The following is a 20,208-nucleotide window of genomic DNA, read 5'->3' on the forward strand; positions in this document are numbered from 1 at the left end:
AGTAACTAAATCCAAAATTTATATTTGTTTTTTTAAGATAAAATATTCGAGATTTTTCCTTTATACTTCTCGATATAATTTTAAATGCTATTTTCTTTCGTAATTATTTGAGATAAATGATTTAATTTTTTTTCTAACAAGAGTATGGAAAAAGATGTTGATTTTAACACTAGAAGAAAAACATTATTTTTTATTCAAAGTATTTCAGTTTATTTAAAATCGATGTAAATATCAATGTGATTACATTATTGTGATTATAAGAAGAAATTTTTATATGTGGTCATATAATTGTATTTTTATATGCAAGAGATTTTTTATATTTGTATATTTATTTTTTATTTAAAGGTAAAATATCCAAGAGTTTTGTTTTATGGTACACAATATAATTTTAATGTTATTTTTCCCGTAAGTATTTGAGAGAAATAATTAGGTTTTCCGATATAACAGTGTAGTAAAATATGTCGATTTTAACACTCAGTCATATATTACTTTATTTAAATAATATCTGTTTACTTGAAATCAGTAAATATAAATCCGACCCTATGATGCCACGTGTGATGCCCATATATAAATATAAGGACTAAACTTAACAGTTTCTTTAAGATTGAACTACGTTAAACTTTTTTCTATTTAAAAACATTATATTACTTTATTTAAATAATATTACACAATTTACAGATCATCCAAGCACTCAATATTGTTATTAATTTTGATTTTTCCAAGAACTCAGAAACCTACCTTCACAGGGTATGCTTTATGCTCCATTTTTGCTTTCTCTCCACTGTGATATTGGTTGTGTTCTTATGGATGTTCTGTTATGCAGATTGGTCATTTAGGGAGGTGATTTTCATTCAAAATTTCTATAAATTTCTCATGGATTTCCATTTATTTTTTCCAGATTTAGAATTGAACAAGAACTTGGCACTGAAATAAAACAAATTCCGCACCAACAATCATATTTTTGGCGCGCACAAGCCTTCAACCTACAAACACAACCAGAGAAATGCAGAATCTTAATTTGATTTCTAAAAATAAAAGCAACACGTGACACACGGTAATGAGGGAAATTGGCATCACATGTGGACTCGCCGTTTGTCACGTCAAAGAAAACTTAACGTCGTTCAACTTTAAGGCATAAGAGTTTCAAAACTAAGAGGACTAAAATGAACAAACATTTCGAGGAGGAACTAAACCCAAAATCGCTTGATAGTTTAAGGACTAAAAACATATTTAACCAAAAAATATATATGGTATATAAACATTCGGTTTTTTATTTTAAAAGTAATATATTTATTATATTAAATTGAATTTATAAAAATATAACTACAATTTAATATAGGTATTTTATTTTATAAAATTAAATAATAATATTTTGATTGTTTGGAAGAATGTATTTAAGTTATATATATATATATATATATATATATATATATATATATATATATATATATATATATATATATATAATACGGTATATAATCATTTTAAACGATGTATTATAATAAAGTTAATCAAAATTATGAATTCAAATTCAATTTTAAGTGGAATAGATAATGTATAAAAATGTGAATAATATACTCTACAATAAAATAAATAGATAATGTTGAATAAATTTTGTAAAAATACAAATGTTAGATGATAAAAACATATAAAGAATAGATGATATAACTATAAATGATAGATCATAAAAAATATCAATGGTAAATTTTGTAGAAGTATAAAAGCAACTATACAAATAAAATATAAAAAATAAATCTAAAACCATAGAAAAATATAAAAAAATAAACTTTATAAAAATACAAAAATTAAACGTATAATGGACTTATGTATTGGAATCGTCATATTTTAGTACAAATTTATATTTTAAATTCTTATTTACATTTTTTTTTCATATAAATAATTTAATAATTAATTTAGTGAAAATATGTAACATTTCATTTTAATAGTATATAACTACTAAAATAAAACATTACATAGATGATAACTTACAAGAAATTATAAACTATCTATAAGTAGCATTGGAGAACAAATACACATAGAAAACGATGTTTTTCCTAAGCTCACACCATTTAAGGTGATCATCGCAAAAGAAAAAATACACAAAGACAAAAGTAAGGGTAAACTAAAGTACCAAAAGAATATACGTATTTTTTTAAAACATTAATAACAAACATCCATGTTATAAATCAACCAACACATAAACTAGTCTCATCAAACTTGAACTTATTATTCGGATAGAAGTATTAATGTTAGACTCATGGGGGACCTACGCTCGTGTATAATGGTGCAACTTGTTCAAAAATAATAATAACCATAACTTCAACCATGATACCATAAAGTCATACACCACGATTAATCCGTCAAACATTTATGGTCAAAACCAATGATCATAGACTAGGACCTCCTACTACTCTCCACGACATAATCACTCATCTCTACTTGAGATTGAAGTTATTGAGAGTGTCAAGATCATCTCCCAATCCAGCAGCCCCTATTTCAATACATTACACAACATAACAACATAATGATATTCTTCCATGGAATTCCTTTTTACATCATACTTAAATCTACACCTTCCATTTCATTTGAACATCATCATACATGTCTACCATATGTTTTTACCATACTTAATCATATACATGATCTTATGAAAACATTATCATACAATTCAATAGATACCACCAAACAAGTATTAAAGTACCAATTACAATCTCAAAACTTAACAAGAACAAAAGAACACAAACAAAAATTGCACTTATGGCGCTCAACGCGCAACTTTCTAGCACTCAACACTATCCTTACTGGAAAATTGGCACTCGACGGTACTTTCCTGATGCTCAGCCCCAGCACCACTAGAAAGTGGCGCTCAACCTTGTACCAAAAAATCAACAACTATAAACCTAGTTTTGGTTGACCCTAATACCTATCCAAGTGATCAAAATGACATCCTAGACATTGGGGATGATAAAAAAACACAGGACTATAATAGATACCAATTGGATGATTTGGTCAAGAATCCAGGTTCAACCAATCAACCCACAACTAAAAATCATGAATCATGATTATAATGCTTTAAACCAAAATTTTCAATGCATTAACTGGCGAATTAAGTCTTAAATGGCCTTAAGATACACGTTAAATGATAACTTTGCTCCTAAGACCCTTCCTTCAAGATTTCACTTATTAAAACCCCTTTTTCTTAGCTAAAATTGATCCCTTCATTGTCCTATTAATAAACCAACATTCTACGAGCTCATATACCATATTCTATACAATTCACATTAGATTTTGTTTAACTAAAAAGCTACACAAGTCTTAAATGGCCCAGACACCAACCTCAAACATCAGATTTCCCTCCAAAACCACTCTTATATAAATTCACCTAACAAAACCCCAAATAGACTCAAAAATCAACCAAGACTCTCACCCTTCACTACATCAAGGTTCAACAACATTTCTCCAACCAATTTTATCATCAACTTCACCATTTCAATCAATAAAAATAAGCATAATCAACAAGCAGCCTCAACAAAGCTCTTTTCATATTAGGCAAAGCATTTTTTTAATCAAATTCACACAATTATACTATAATACAACATGATTTCAACAAACTCAATCCATTAATTCGTTTAACCATATCAACTCATATTATCACAAATACTTAAAACTTAAAACAAGGTATTTAGTTTCCCTTACTTGTTTAGGAACTCAAACCAGCTCTAGAGAACCCTACTCTGCTCAAAGAGACCAAAGAACACTCACAGATAACGAAAACATGATTAGGGTATACCATTAAAACCATTAATCAGTAGAGAACCCAAAGGAAGACTCATACCACACATGCAATGGAAAGAAATCTCACATGCATTGAAGAACGTGAAACCAGAGAAAGAGTAAAAAACTAACTTACTCTGTTTGAGAAACTGATCAAGTAGACTAGAAGATCTCACTGCGAGGATTATACAGGCGGTCTCTGATATTCAAACAAATAAACAGAGTTCAAGAATCCCTAGAGAAAAGACATATAATTATAAAAAATTGTTTATAAGGAGACAATGTATTTTAAAATAAAGAAATTCGTTTATAACAATTTTTTTATATTAGAACATTTTAATATTATAATAATAGACTCTCACTATTTTTAATTCAGTACCATTTCTAAAATACATTTTCTACGTTTTTACAAAATACGATTACAAACTATTTTGACAAATTCATGAGTTTTATTTTGTTGTCATTTTGTTTAAATTATTTGTATGAAGTCAAATTCTATTCGCCAATGTATTAATATCGTCTAATTGACGGAATATGTCACATTGAAATGCATTAACATACATATATTATTGACATTGTCATATAATAATATCAAAATCTGAGTGTAAATTGAAATTCAAATGAATTTGAGATTGAGTATGGAATGAAATGAAATCGAAATTAACTTATTGAATTGGATTGTCAAAATGCAAACACGTTTCAATATGTTTAAAAGATTTAAATGCACTAAGGTGACATAAATTTCCACTTTGCAATATACAAAACAATAATTGAACATAATTTCTTCATTGAATGCTAGTATAAAGATTGAACTAAAAATTAATACTTTAATAATTATTTAAAAGATTGAACTAAACAAATGTGAATTATATATATATATATATATATATATATATATATATATATATAATACAAATAGTATTATTAATATTAATAGTAATATATGAATGAAAAAAAATTAAAAAACGCCTGAATTTGTCATGCAAAAAACGTAATCGGGTGGATTCATTTATATAATTTTCGAAAAAATAAACTTTTTAGAAAGTAATGATATAGCAAGTCAGGATAAAGTTTTCAACATAGAATAGAAAAGATATAAAATATATAAAAACAACATAAAACATATAAATTAAATATAATTACTTCACATATTTTCTAAAGTCCAATGCGTCTTTGTAAAAGATAAAGTGCCCTTAAAATGGATTTTTTTACAAAAATAACTATGAATAGTGAATGTAAACGAAAATGGTGAATGAAACTTAAACAAGGTGAATGTAATGCATGCTCATTACATCCATTACAAATATTAAAAGAAAAAGTTAAATCTTTAGAATCATTCACTTTGAGAAAAGGTACAACCAAGATGGTAACTCAAAATTTGAAAAGATCAGAACTTCAAAAAGAATAATATTAAAGCTTAAAACTTAACATAAAAAAAAAATACCATTTTCAATATATTTTCAGCTTTTATGTTTTGTTGACCAATGTTTTTTAATTTTGAATACTAACTTCATATAATTAGAGACACAATTTTAATTTGGTTTTCTTGTGGCTTATTAACATAATTTTAGGTTTATTAGTGTGTCCAAACCCTGGTCGAAACCTCATCATTTTCTACTTGATGCATTATAATTGATTTAAGGAATTTTTGAAATTTAGCCCAAAAGAATACATATTTAATATTTAATATCTCTCGTGATTGTGTATAACTTTTTGTAATTACATAGATGAAGCTCGGAGTAAAAGAAATTAGTTAAAAAGCCAGATACATTGTCTGGCTTATATTCACATCACTTAAAGATTTGGAATTTAATTTACATGAAACAATGGGGCAAATTGCAACAACTTATCAAGAATCCCCATCGAATCCTAGTTATCATAACTTGTTGGATAATTTGGAAGTTAATGTGAATATAGTAATGTAATTGCAATTAAGCTCGTTAAGGACCCTCTTGCAATATCATTAAGATTGGTGGGTCATATTTCAACATACTGTTACAGAAAGCAATGTTTCCTCAATCTGGGTGACAAAGTTTGACTCTTCTTCCTTTTCTTCTTTCTTCTTTGACATTATTGTCCAATCGTAACTAACACTCTCTATTTTAGCTCATGCAACTAATATCTTCAAAATGACAACAAAGAATAATAAAATTATTTATAATTATAAAAATAAATAAAAGCAATAATTTTATTTATATGTACATGATATTTTTAGTATAAAAATTTATTTTACTTTTAGAAAATAATAAATTTTAAAAAAATAGTCAAATAAAAAATAGTTAAATTTAAAAATAAAGTACTTAAAATACATATTTAAAGGTAAAGTTTGAAAAAAAATGTAAATACGAAATAAGATAGTATATACATTTAAATTAAACAACTTCATTTATATTGAATTTAAGGTGAATAAAAATCTAGGGTTACACCTGTTAATTTTTTATAAGTAATTAAAATTAATTAATTAGTTTAGTGATAATTTGTCAACATTCAGTATAGTAGGTACACAGGTGGCATGCTGGATCTATTTCAAATATTCAATTCAGCGACTTGACCAGAAGACCGCCAGAGTCTATTTGGCTCCATCCACACTGTTCACCAATCCGTATCATAACCATCCAACGGCGCAAAATCTTAGAAGGTGATTGCAGCGTTGCACCCGAGCGTACCAGAAAGCTACCTGTCTCCCTTATCCTGCGCACACCGCCCCTGCCACTGTAACCACAATGGCCGAAGAGCCCGAAACTAACCCACCACCGCCGGACCCTCCAATTCCCTCTGCACCGGAGGTTGAGGCGGAAACGGCTCCGCCGGCTGCAGCAACTGCATCGCAGCCGAGCATCGAGATCGCCGCTCCTCCGGCGTTAGCTCCGAAGCGGCAACGCCGTCCGAGCGTCCGTCTAGGAGAGATCGGCGACCAACGTGCCGCCTTACATGGCCACGACTCGCATACGCGCCGTCCGAGCATGCCACCATGGAGCTGGCGGACTCCGAAGGAATCTTCAAGAACTTCGAAGGCTCGTTCCGTCACGAACCTCGCGAACGGCGGCGAAGAGTTCGGAAGCACCAACAACCGTAGGGGAAAGGCGAAGCGAGGAGGACCAGCGGCGAAGCGGTTGAGATCAAACTGGACTCCGCGAGCAACGATGGACGAAAATGGTGAGGAAGAAGGTTTTAGGGATTTCGAACATGATCTTGAACAGGATCAGAGTCCGGTGCACTCGGTGGAAGATAACGGTGTGGATTATTGGCACGTGGATCGGAGCGAGGATCCTAGAGTTAGGGTTTCGGATAACGAGGGCGTTGAATCGGAATCGCGGGAACGGAGGAAGAGCGACGGAGTTAGGTCCTGGCTTTTCGAGTTAGGTCTTAGTAGGTATGCGCCTATGTTTGAGATCCATGAGGTCGATGATGAGTTGCTTCCTATGTTGACATTGGAGGATCTCAAAGATATGGGGATCAACGCTGTCGGTTCCAGAAGGAAAATGTACAATGCAATCCAGAAGCTGAGGAAGTGCTTTCCGTGATCGTGGTGTAATGGGATCAAGATGAGTTAATGTATGTATCTATATGTATTATGTATGTGTAGCTTTTCATAGTTTCTTTGTTCTGGTTTTAAGTTGTGGATAGAAAATGCAGTATGTATAAGGAATTTTTTTTTATCTATGGTGAATGAACAATAGGGGCTTAGTGATTGTTATTGTCTCTTTTCTTTGTTGAAACTTCTTGTCTGTCCTGTTTTCTTTCCCATTTTTTCTGTGTGATTTTGCTGCCATAATTGAAATATCTGTTTATCTGATCCCATGGTTTCTTTAACATGGGAGAATAATGAATCTGATGCTTGGCCACTTAATCAATGCACCACCCATATATGGTCAATGTAGGTTTCGATCTTTTGTTCAAAGATTGTTCATATGTTATTTTGAAGTAATGTGCAATTTAATGCTCCTGAAACTTCTGGTTAAGTTGAAGAGTGACGTGGTTTTTTGAAATGGAATTATTACGGAATCATGATTTCAGAAATATGTAGAGTCATTAAGTTGCCCAACAATTGATGATAATGATCTCTTGATTATACTTCTATTTTTCCATCAAAGCATTCTCTTTTAGAGTAAGACTTCAAGCTGTTACTTTCCCCTGGTTGTTATGAAATGAATTAGTCGCTCATTTTCCTTACTTGCCTTTAAGCATGTATGCTGATTGACTTTAAGCCATGCACTGTGAAGTTCTTGTGCACTAAATTGAATTGCATTCTTTATGTAGCCTGACTTCTTGTTTGATTCTTCCATCTCTTGTTCCCCCATAGACTAAACAACTACGTTGATAAACTGCAAGCTTAAGCATCTCCTCTTCCAGTAGAATTCTTCTGTCTGTAAAATATAAGATTGCTGGCTGGACAGAATTTTGTTTCTGTATACTGATTAACCTTTCAGCTACTCTATATGTGTATGCTAACTATGATACTGCAGTAGGGGGTGATCTTTTTTATTTTTTTATGAAATAAGGAACAGACGGTCAGATATGATGTTGTACTTACAATTTATACTGATAAGATTTCATGATCCTCAGATAATTGTGTTAATGTTTATATTCTGCAAAGTAAATAGTCATAACTTATGGTGGTTGTGGAGGCATCTTTTTTTCCTTTTTTTCTTTCTCATTGTATACTTTGTAATTTTGCATTCTTATGTAAAAAATGACATAGTGGATGGTATATTGTCTATATGTTATGATCAGTATTCCAACTACTTGATCCTTATCGTAACTACATTTTGCAATGCCTTAGCTGGTTTGTGTTTGTAATGATTCAATGAGTTGGGTCATAGTTGAAACCACTGCCACAGTTTGCTTGAGTGGAAAGTCTCAATAGTAGGATCTCATGGGGAAAATTTATAGCCACAGTTTACTTAATACGGGAATTCTAGAACAGGAATTGACTACAGTGCCACTTCAGTTGGCTTCAATCAGATCTTGGCAGTGAAAAGCAAGGGAGATAAGCTGGAAAATGGCTTATAGTGATTAGATTTGATCCGTCTTTTGCATAGATTGGTATCATTTCAGCTACCTTTAACTTTAAACTGGCCAATGTGCTTGTGAAGCTAATCATGGTTTCAAACATACTTTTTGAATTAAGGGTATGTACTCATATTGCTTTAAATGCATTGCACTATATGATAAAACGTTTTGCCACCTAAGAAATCCGTATTCTATTTGATAGATTTAAAACGTTCCACCTTGCAAACAAGTTAAGAATCTATTCAGTTTGCTTGATTTGTCATGACTGATTAAGGTTTACCATTTGTTCTCTTTATTGTTGTTAGAGGTTCCTCTTGAATTCCATTTGCTTGCGTGGTACCCTGTCTCTAATATCCTTTAAGTCACAACCACTCTTGCGAGAATGGAAGTATGTTATCTTTTCTCTCAACTAGGGGGCTTCAATTCTCATAAAATATGAATATAGATGTTTATGATCACCACCCTCTTCTAACATGCTGTGAAAGAGAGGTCCTGGTCCAGTCATTCAAGGTTAAACTTTTTGACGGTATACGTCGATCTCAAAATTATCTATTTGAAAATTTGAATACAAGCACCTTTCTTTATTGGTAAATTACAATTAACATCCTTGATATATATATATATATATATATATATTACTATTACATTAGCCTTCTAACTTAAAAAGAACAACTGCAATCTCTGATATCTCAATTGAATTTTTAAATTAATCACTGAATATTAATTTTTATTCATAAATATATGTTAATATTACAGTTTTAGTCAGTCTTTTTTTTGGAGTTTTTGAATAATGCCATTGATGAAATTCACTACCCATCTAAAAACTAAGATGAAAGGGCTATTTCATCCTACATCTCTAACTATTTCATCTTGCATCTCCAATTTCTTTTTAAATTCTAAAACTGTTCTTACAATTCAAAGCACCCATTACTTATGCATTCAAGAACTCCTACACCCCAATTATTTATGCTTCATCGGATATCGAAATTCTATGAATTTTTTTTTCTTTATAGGTTTTGAAATGCGATGAAAGATTCTTTTATTCTTTTCATCGAATGAAGAAAAATGTAAAATTATTTTTGAAAATTGGAGGTGTAGAATGAAATAATTAGAAGTATAGAATGAAATAGCCATAGAATGAAATCATTATAGGTACAGGGTGAAATAGGCATATGAAAGTTGTACACACCTTGTTGTCCATACAATGGGCTTCTCAAACTAGTAGAAATGAGTCCAGTCCATAGTCTTCGTAAACGCAAACGCTCTTAAAGGAAGTAGGACGCTGGCCCAAGCAAACCAGAAAACTAAGGCAAATACTTCCTACACTTCCATAGTTTCTTTCTGCACCCCAATGAATATAATTTTTTTCATTTTTTTAGATTGCGCAATCCTGTCTAGATCTTGTTAAATTCGTTTCAGTATTTACAAGAACTTCTAAACTACAATTGCTAAATCTTTAGAATATTTTTACTATTAATAACTTATTTTTCCTATTAAAAATAAATGAAAAATTGTACTTTTCTTAATTTATACTGTTAATGCTTAATTTTTATCATTCACGACTCAAGTCCTTAATTTTTTTAATGAAAGGATTTCTACACGTATTTTCCTCTTGAATAACTGTCTTCTTTTTTTTTTACATGCCTACTGACCTTTCATCTGATTCTATATTTCTCCTAATAATCTTTTAACGAAAGATTTTTGCTTCCATTAATATATTTAACGAATACCAAACTTGTCTCTATCAACATCGGATACAATGTCGATATTTTCAAAAATAAATTTCAATTAATTAAAATAAATTTGACCAACTAAATTTTAAATGTTGGTGTATACATACTTGTAGCCGACACAGAAATATTTTATGATAAATTTTAGATACAATATCATACTTAATCAGAATTAAATTCACTCATCAAGAACCATAATAATCATGATATAAGTTATTTTATTTTTTTTTCTTTTTGTCTATAAGCAGAAGAAAATATATATAAATGAGAATAAAAAGAGAGTAAAAGGGGAATAGGGTTAGTGGATAAAATTAGATTGAGTTTTGTGCCTGGAAATACATTTGATGGCAATTCCTCACCCACCCCGTCCAACATGGGAATACAATTTAGGGTAATTCTACCCACCCCAACCAAAACCCTAATGGAATAAACACTGTTTTGGAGGGACATACATATGTGTGTGTGACTTTTTCCATAATCTCCATGTCAATTAAGAAATATAGAAGGGGAAGAAAAATCAAAATAAATAATAATCAAAACCCATTAGAATAGAAAATTAAATCGAAAAAAAAAACTAAAAAAAAAAGAAGAAGAGGTTGAGGAAGTTTAGATAAGTTAACAAGGATACAATTAACAGCATGGAAGTTAATTAGTTGTTCTTAAGCAGTGGTTCTACCATAATGGAGCACCATGACATGATCCGAGGTTGAGGAATCTGAAAGCAAAGATGTTGTGGTGTCTCTGAGACTCCATATGTTATCCCTCACATGCTGCAACGTCAAGAAAGGTAAAAGTTGCTGCCCTCTGCATGTTATCTCTATCTGCAACACTCACATTTATTAATATTACTGTTATTATCATTCTCCATTATCATCTTCCACACACACCATCACGTGGCCACACAGTGATATATCCACCACCACAACAAAACAAATATATATATATATCTATATGATGTCAAGCAAAAAAGAAATACACAGTACATGCATGACCTTATTGCCCATGGTTAAACTCATTATACATATCATCATCACAACTTTTCATCCAGTGCGTTATTATAACAAATTATACTTTTTATAATTATCTTCATTTTCCTTCTTATTCCATTTTCCCAACTTTTTTTTTTCTTTTACCTTTTTTATCTTCATTATTCTCGTATACTATAAACCATCATCATGTTTACTTTTTCATATATAATCCCTCATCCCGATATTTATATCTCCCTTTACGCGACGCCTCGCTTTAGCTTGCTTTCAAGTAAAGACTCCACTGTTTAAATCATATATATATACATGATGTTTTAGTTTCTGATTTCTACGTATCTTATTTGTACTAGAACTTAGACTCGTAATTGTAAAAAATGAAGCATTAATGTGGAGTTTGTAATCCATTGGAGTAATAGTAGTAGTGAAGAGAAATGATGTTATGAAGATGAAAATGGTGATAGAGTTTGGTAAAAATGAAAACAGTGGTTGAGGATGAATATATGAAATCAGAATGAAGTCATGCTTTGTCAGTGGCTTACGTCTAGGGCCTACTTAGGAAGGCATAAGATCTTTGTAACTTCTGCTTTACGCATAAGATTGATCCACACAGGTCTCCACTTTGGTATTTGATTTTAATGTTTGAGAAAAGCAAATTTCTTTAAGGCAAGAGATTCCTAAATCCTTAAGCATGCACGCATATTTGGGTCAGCGGGCAATCGTGGAAATGCCCACCCAACCCACCTTCTCAAAAACTGCCCTATCTTTAATCATTATGGGGGCCCATTCAGACTTTCCTCCCAAGCCATAATCATCATCTCTTAGACTTCAGTCTTTTCTTTTCCATTCTATTCTATATTTCGTATTAACATCTCACTCATCACCTCTTTTTATTCTATTAAACTAACATTAACACCATAACGTACAATATTATTATTATTATTATATCATGCAACGCTCGATCCATCAACCACGCCGAACAATAGGCATACCCACAATCTAAACTATTCTATCTTTTATTCTCTTCTTCTTTTTTCCTCCCTTCAAGAGACCTAATCACGCCTTTATATTACTAAATTTTTCATCCTCATCATGCACGTCTCCATCACGTTGCAACACCCAAACCCTAATGCATGCCACCGTCAACGTTACCACTGCCCTTTTGGTTTTTCATCATCGACTGTGGCTAACTTGTTTCGTCTGTCATATATAAAAACTAACTCCACATATATAAATATATATGCTTTATTTAATATCGTACGACAGGTTTGAACTCGACAAAGTATATTAATAAAGAAGTGATTAAAGTGGCGTGGTTCTTTATATATACTTCCAACTGTTTTTTTTTTTAATGGTGCATGGAAATCGGTCAGCAAGTTTTGGTGTTTTTAAGTGAGTTTTGATGGTGAATTGGGGAGATTTATTAGAGTGTTTATACTGTGGTTGGTGGAAGATGCTGCGTACACATAATGCGATTCTTTCTTTTGGTTCCATTCCATGAGAGTGCAGCACTTGACAGTTTGATGGAGCTTTTGAGCCAAATATTCCGTAGAAAAGGGGAGAGAAAGAGAGAGAGAGAGAGAGAGAGAGAGAGAGAGAGAGAGAAAATGGCAATGGGAAGAAGGGCCTACATTTGAAGCGAAGCGTGACGAAAGAGGAGAGAGAAAATCGAAGGCATGCAGATAGGTATTGAGTGGTGAGAATGACAGGGTCCACGTGTGATTTTGGAAGCCCTAGGATATGATGTTTGAGTTAAATTAAGAACAAATATCTGGTAACCTTTTTGTATGAGTAGTGCTGTCAACTAAGTAGGCCAAGATAAAGATATATCCAACTTTAAGATTATGTGTTTTTACATCTTAAAGTCAATGCACTCTTTATAAATTACAAAAGCAACAAGAAAAAGGGAAAAACAATTAATAAAACCCCTTCCACAATGAAACACATCTTTTTGCTTTCTTCCACTCATTATTCCCTTGACTATCTATTATATATACATATCCATGTTCATATTATGCCCTATATAAAACAAACCACCTTCTTCTTTTCTATTAACCTATATATATATATATACATGCTTCTCCCTATTTCTTACATTAAATAACTTAGACGAGAAAATTAACTCACAAAGAATACAGCTAATCTGGATGTATGCTAATGCTAATAATAATATATACTTAAAATCTTTATACCTATGCAAACTATCTAAAACTTTTCCAGAATTTACGATCGGAAACTGATAAATAAACTGTTTATATATACACAGAAGAAAGAGATTAAGGTATATACATATACATACATACATATATATATATATATATATATATATATATATATATATATATATATATATATATATATATATATCTCCCTTAGCTTAAGTTATTGGATGTAACACACTCATTATAAACCTAATGATTAGGTCTTTATGGTTCGAAACCAAAATCATGTGTGAATTATATGTATGTTCCGGGCGGCATGGGAACTACATGCAAACCAGCTAGCATATTCTTATATATAATTTTATGATGTCTGGTATACAACGGAGGAGTCTTAGGTTGACTTCTCGAAACAAACAAACAAACAACATCAAATTGGAAACCAGCAGCCAGAGAAGTTATGTTGAGTGCGTCACACATTCTAATTAAACTATGACAAACTTATTATAGATTAATCTAAATAATCAAAAACCAGCACGTATAAACTTTCAGTTCGCGCAACTCATTCCCAGAATAATCTTCTTATATCAGAAACTAAATTTTGATAGATAGTAGATTTTTTCAGCCGAAAATAGTTTTTCAGAAAAGGTAAGTCGGCACTAAAGTAAATATATGTGAAACATGTGCCAATATATATGAGCAATATTCAGACAAATAGCTATCCTCTTTATAGTAAGCAAACATAAATTTATTCATTGAAGTAGTTGTCTTCAAATACAGTGTTTTATAATAAACAAATCCCACATACAACTCAATGACACCTCCCTGCATCTACTTATACTTTTTTTTAATAAGAAAAACAAAATCCTAACCATATATTTAAATTACTTTATTTCAATATTACATAATATAATCATAGTCAAAGTTCATTCCTTCACGATAATATATTCTCATTTAATATATATATATATATATATATATATATATATATATATATAGTATAATATAAAAAAAAGAATACGAGGGGGGTTGACCGAAAAAGCAACTTGCATGAAAATCTGACGAACAATGGAATGTCGATTTTATGTATTATGCAATCTCGCATGACTTATTTTTTTAGAGAAATCTGGTAATGCATACCATGAACGTATACGAAAATTTGCGTGCTGGACTACAAAATTAAATTAAACAAATGGGTTTCTGAATGAAAGTTGTAATGCATGTTCGATACATTTGACACTGATGCTTCTGTTTCTTCGTGTCAGTTTGGCATGAAAGGTCTAAGACCATTATTCTATTCGTAAACATGTTCCTTGGTTTTTGTTGTTTAGTGGATAATGCTTCTGTTGTTGCCAACACAGACAAAACTGGTATTCAAGATAAACAAAACCTAAACATAATATATGACCATTGATACATATGCATATATATATATATATATATATATATATATATATATATATATATATATATATATATATCACATATTTATCATACATATATTACTCTTAATCCACTCATTATTTTTAAAAACTTATATTTCCTTCTACCTAAACCCATTCCATGTACATTCTAATATCAAACTCAAACGAAATAATTCTTATAAAAATTTGGCTTTTGTGGAAAAATAAATATCAAAGCAGATATTACATACAGATTGTTTTATTTGAAAAAAAAAATCCTATATTTTAGAAGTAAATAAATCATCAATTTTTAGTTACAAGTTCTTTATAAAACCATGTTTAGAAAAGCTTATCTTTACCAAAAAATTAGGTTCTTCGATTGAATTTTAAGGAAAAAAAAACGTTTTTGACCCCAAAAACCAGTCAATTCCATACCATAGCAAAGATCAAATGCGATAAACATTGATATTAAAAACACTTCCTGAAAATTCTTGTGGGTAGCAAGAATAAGAGAGGATTTAATACCTAAAATGGCTTAAATCTCCATGATAGGAAAAAGAAAGGTTAACATTTAAAAAAGAGCAAAGATTTAACTATTAAAGTCACTGAAATAAAAGTTCCTGAATATGTTTCTCGTTGCCGAAGCAACAATACTGATGTCAAAGTACGTTGTGATAACCTCAGACGTACAACGACATAAAGAAAAAAAAAATCAATCTAAAAAAATATGTAAAAAATAATTAAAAAGAGGAAAAGCAATGGAAGCTCCTTTACTAATTTTCGTAATCATTCAGAGTTAAAAAATTCACCTTGTTTATAAATGTTTCCATCATGCTAAAACTGAGTATGGTATGATCGACTTAGTGCAAATGATAAACGAGTGGGGAGAGCACCTAATCATTGTACATATATATAGATCTGAATTTTTCTCCTAGGTCATCAGATCTAGTAATTTCAAGGGCATGCATGAATATTATGATATAGATTTATGCGTTGCTTCGTTTTCTCTAAGGATTCAAACCTTTTTTTAGTAATTATTAGGCAACAAGTAGTAGTGGTGTTCGATGATGAAGTGTGCATGAAGTATTATAAAGTTCTGGGTCGACACACTATAATGCGCACATTCTAATAATATCACTCAATGCATATATAGCCTCGTGCACATGTTTCATAATGAGCGTAGATCATAAGTATCTCAAAGTACACCTAATTTTCAATACTAGTTCTGTACACTCTATCATTCAGTTTCCACACAAACTTAACATGCACAATCTCAACAACATACTTGCATTATTAATACTAGGGTTATACATACATATATACATACAGTGTATATATATATATATATATGTAAACCTATTTCTACTCTACAATCTTTGTGCTCTGACAGATGATGCAGACTGGTTATTCTTAATCCTGCTTAGTATACTGGTTATTCTTAATCCTGCTTAGTATATATAAATATGACCTTTTTCTGGTAAATTAAATCCTAGGTTGCCAAGGGTTTTCTTCTAATCTACCCATTAGTTTACCGTGTGCATGGCCAACATTTCAGTGATCAACTATCTCTTATCTGCACGATGAACATTCTACTAATGTTTAGTTTAAATCTTAATCTGGTTTAGTTCTTCAAAAGATTTCAATTTTTTTAAACAAGTTCCTACACATATGTTGTGTAGACCATTTAAAGTTACTTTCATGCAAATCAGTGATAAGTCTGAAATCATGAACTACTCGAGCATATACTCGTGGGTGATTATTACGATGATACTGGGTATGTAGAGTATTCTAATCTGCAACAGTGAAGCCAATTGCTTCAATGAAACTGACTTTTGGTTAGAAAGAAAATATATGTTATTTTTTTGCCGTGAAGGGATTAATTAGTAATTATGATATATCTTTAATTAAGGTTCTCCTTTTGAACAGTTGCGGTACACCTAACTAATAATACCCCAATTCCCACCACCAAACACGACACAAAAATAGAAGGTTCTTGGGATCCTATGTGGAAGCTCCATATATATGTAGTTATGTTGTGTTGGTGGGATGGACAAAAGACACCATGATTCTAATGAAGTCATGTTACACCATGACACAGAATGAGTATGAAATGTAATGAAAACGGAAATGCAAGACCAGTTTCGAGAAATATACTTCTCACCTGCATACTTTTTTTAATGATTTTAAGGGAAGAAACATATATTTGGTCCATCACTAGATAAACCGCTTTAGTTCTGCTGTATCTTTCATCTTTCTAACCCCACTAGGTTTCTATTTTAATGTACTTTGGTACTTTTGATGAAAACGTAGTTCTATTTCCTTTTCGGACACTCCTATGTAATCCGCTATGTTCATTTTCATCTCGCTAATTACATGCCTAATAAAGGAGCAACAGATAAATGGGATTAGCAAGGTGCATGAGTAAGAGAGCAACGATGGAAAATCCCTAGCTTTTGCTACTTCGCACATAAATATATGAGCAGGTAGATTAATTATTAATTTATATATTTATATAAAAAGCTAAAGAGATGGTTGAAAGTCGAAAGTACCTCTGATTCGCTTTCCAGTCTGAGTTTGCTAACCAGATACTTCAATAGCAACCGAACTGTCATCCTTCCGTCTCTGAAAGTTCACAAAGTCAAAAAGAAATGATGAGTTTGCAGCTCCAAATACGATCAAATCATGATCAAAACGACATTGATTACACACTGACAAGAAAAGCCCCAAGCTGCTCAAGAAAGAGAGAAGAAACAAACAAAAAAAGAAAGAAAGAAAGAAACCCGCTTACTTAATTCTAAGGTAGTTCTTAGGTATTTGTGGCAAGAATGGTTCTTTCGCCCTGCATTGTGCAAATTAAAACAAAGTGAGTTTCATCACAAAAACCCAATTAAATTGCACTAGCCTCGCTAGCCAGATGCATATAGCTAGATATAGCTAGATGCATGCACACACACATGTATTATATAGTGGATAAAAAGAAAATAAAAAATAGAGTACTGGAAACAAATATTAATCTGCATTTTAATTGGCTTACTGATTCTGAGAGGCTTGTAACATGAACCATATTCCAGAATGAGGTCTTCTGGGAGGATCAACAACTCGAACAGTGACATCGGAGCTTGGTCCTGCCCCGGCCACGTCGTATTGATTAAATCCAGAAGAAGAAGAAGAAGGAAAGTGATGAAAGGGTGTGGGAAAGTAGGATCCTAAGGGAGGCCTGAAAGAGGAGTGACAGGTTTGTGATGAGGAAGAAGAAGAAGAAGAAGGAGGAGGTGGAAGAGGAGTGAAAGAGGAAGAAGAGGGCATAATAGACATAGAAGGAGGAAGCAGTGGACCAAATGCCCAGTTCATCATCTCTTGATGACCAAAGGTTGAGGCAATTGGACCACTGGCCATGGACATGGAAGAAGGCGACGTCGTTTGATGCTCGAAAACCAAAGAAGAAGAACCACCAAAACCAGACCCTCCTCCTCTCCCGGAAGTCACCACCGGAAAAAACGCCGCCGGCTGATCGAACCTCCGCCGTGAGGGCAGCAAGTCTAACTCCACAGGCCCTGAGGCGATTGTTGTTGGAACGGTTCGATCAAGTTCTTCCTTTGTGCTCGTCAAACCTATGCCTAATTGAAGCCAGTTATTGTTATTATTGTTGTTGGTGTTGGTGTTGGTGTTTGTGTTTGCTCCTTCTACTTCTTCATCCTTTGAGGTCGAACCACAGCCACCAGGTTCAGCTTCCTCGTTGTTGTTGTGTCTGGACGATTCTTCCGCCTCAGCCATGATGTGCCTCCTCACCACAAAATCAGATCCTAGTAAGCAATTGTAGCCTCCTTCGACTTCAATGATCTGGTTCATAGCACTACTCGTTGTCGTGCTACCGTAAATAACATAATCACCACTCCTGTTAATGTTCTGATGTTTCCCGTTTTGAGAAGGAACCATGGTCATATTGAACTCACTCTACAGACCAAGAAACCAAATCCGATGATGTCGAAGCTGGACACGTGTCTGATCTCAGCACAACCCATTAGAAGAAGAAGCGGAAGAAGAAACAGAAGAGAAGGGGTGTGGAATCTCGGGTTTATATTGTGCAAAAGGGTGAGGAACAGGAGTTGCATAGTGGTCTGCCATCATCGATATCATGATCAATAAGGAAGAGAGTTAACAGTAACAAGACAGCCATGAACTATGCAAATAATCCTCAGTAGCCGCAGCAAGAACAACAAAGAGAACTAAATAATTCTTTCTTGCAAATCTCACTTTCCATTAATTCTCTTTGTTTGGACGCTTGTGGGATAGAACTGTTTGCAGAAGCTATGAGAGAAAATAGAAAGAAAGAGAGAGAGAGAGAAAGAACGAGAGATGGTGGTCTCTCTGTCAGTTGAATAAATAAATAATTTTTTTTTTATATTTTATATTTCCATACATGTCTTTCAGCATTATTCTATAACAAGAGTTTGTGTGCCTGTATAATTCGATAATTTTGTTAAACTCTAATGACGATGACTGTGTGATTAAACAAAAAATTACTTGCCCAACATCATTAAGTTGAAATTCCAAATTGTTTAATTAATGATCAATCTCAGAGAAGATGGGGTAGCTTTTGGTATAATTAAATTTTAAAGGCTGATCATGTAAACACATTTCCTCTTGTAAGGGTGACGTAATTATTTAGTTGGGTATTTAAAACCTTGATTATTCTTAATTTTTGCAAAAAACGAGAAATGTGATAACTTTCTGCTCTTTTTCAACAACTTTTTTTGCAATGTCTATTAATTAGTGTTTATTTTAATATGGGGGTGAACAAAGAGAAGGGTACTGCCAGCGAACAGTTTTGGGCCATGTTCCGAGGAGAAAATGACTGCAAAGGGACTCACCCTTTTTGTTATGTCCCTAAAAGCTCCTTTTTAGCCCTAATGACCTTCTGGTCGGGTTACCCTAATTATTAACATTTTAAATCCTCGTAAGTAATATTCGACAGACAAAAAATAATAAAAAGTAACTATTAATATACCTTTTTAAAATATATCTTGATTTATCTGGTTGTTTTGTTTTTCAACTCTAACAACTTTTACAGAGAAATAGTACAACTTTATAATAAAGTGATTTATGTATGCATGAATGAATGGCTTGTTGAAATAAATTTCTTCTT

At 32.1% G+C, this 20,208-nt stretch overlaps 2 protein-coding genes across 2 annotated transcripts; one reads left to right on the forward strand and one right to left on the reverse strand.

Moving 5' to 3' along the window:
* Window positions 1-6,380: 6,380 nt before the first annotated feature.
* LOC124825127 (uncharacterized) lies at window positions 6,381-7,476 on the forward strand. Its single transcript, XM_047297669.2, has one exon. It carries the CDS (start codon window positions 6,498-6,500, stop codon window positions 7,296-7,298), a length of 801 nt encoding a protein of 266 aa, XP_047153625.1. The 5' UTR covers window positions 6,381-6,497; the 3' UTR covers window positions 7,299-7,476.
* Window positions 7,477-11,025: 3,549 nt separating this feature from the next.
* Window positions 11,026-19,422, reverse strand: LOC124825126 (RING finger protein). The gene is made up of 4 exons (XM_088111564.1): window positions 18,097-19,422; window positions 17,851-17,901; window positions 17,612-17,684; window positions 11,026-11,338 (listed from the first exon to the last, which is right to left on the reverse strand). Exons 1-4 carry the CDS (start codon window positions 19,002-19,004, stop codon window positions 11,177-11,179), a joined length of 1,194 nt encoding a protein of 397 aa, XP_087967690.1. The 5' UTR covers window positions 19,005-19,422; the 3' UTR covers window positions 11,026-11,176.
* Window positions 19,423-20,208: the final 786 nt, after the last annotated feature.

The sequence above is a fragment of the Vigna umbellata genome, chromosome 4, assembly GCF_029865625.1.
Source record: "Vigna umbellata cultivar VRB3 chromosome 4, Vumbellata_1.0, whole genome shotgun sequence".
Lineage (NCBI taxonomy): Eukaryota > Viridiplantae > Streptophyta > Magnoliopsida > Fabales > Fabaceae > Vigna > Vigna umbellata.

Excerpts from the sequence above, each read along its gene's own strand:
- LOC124825127 (XM_047297669.2), top strand. The coding sequence starts at position 6,498 with ATGGCCGAAGAGCCCGAAACTAACCCACCACCGCCGGACCCTCCAATT.
- LOC124825126 (XM_088111564.1), bottom strand. The coding sequence starts at position 19,004 with ATGACCATGGTTCCTTCTCAAAACGGGAAACATCAGAACATTAACAGG. Across the intron at positions 17,902-18,096 it reads TTACAAGCCTCTCAGAATCA|GGCGAAAGAACCATTCTTGC; the intron begins GTAAGCCAATTA and ends TGCACAATGCAG. Across the intron at positions 17,685-17,850 it reads AAGAACTACCTTAGAATTAA|AGACGGAAGGATGACAGTTC; the intron begins GTAAGCGGGTTT and ends GTGAACTTTCAG.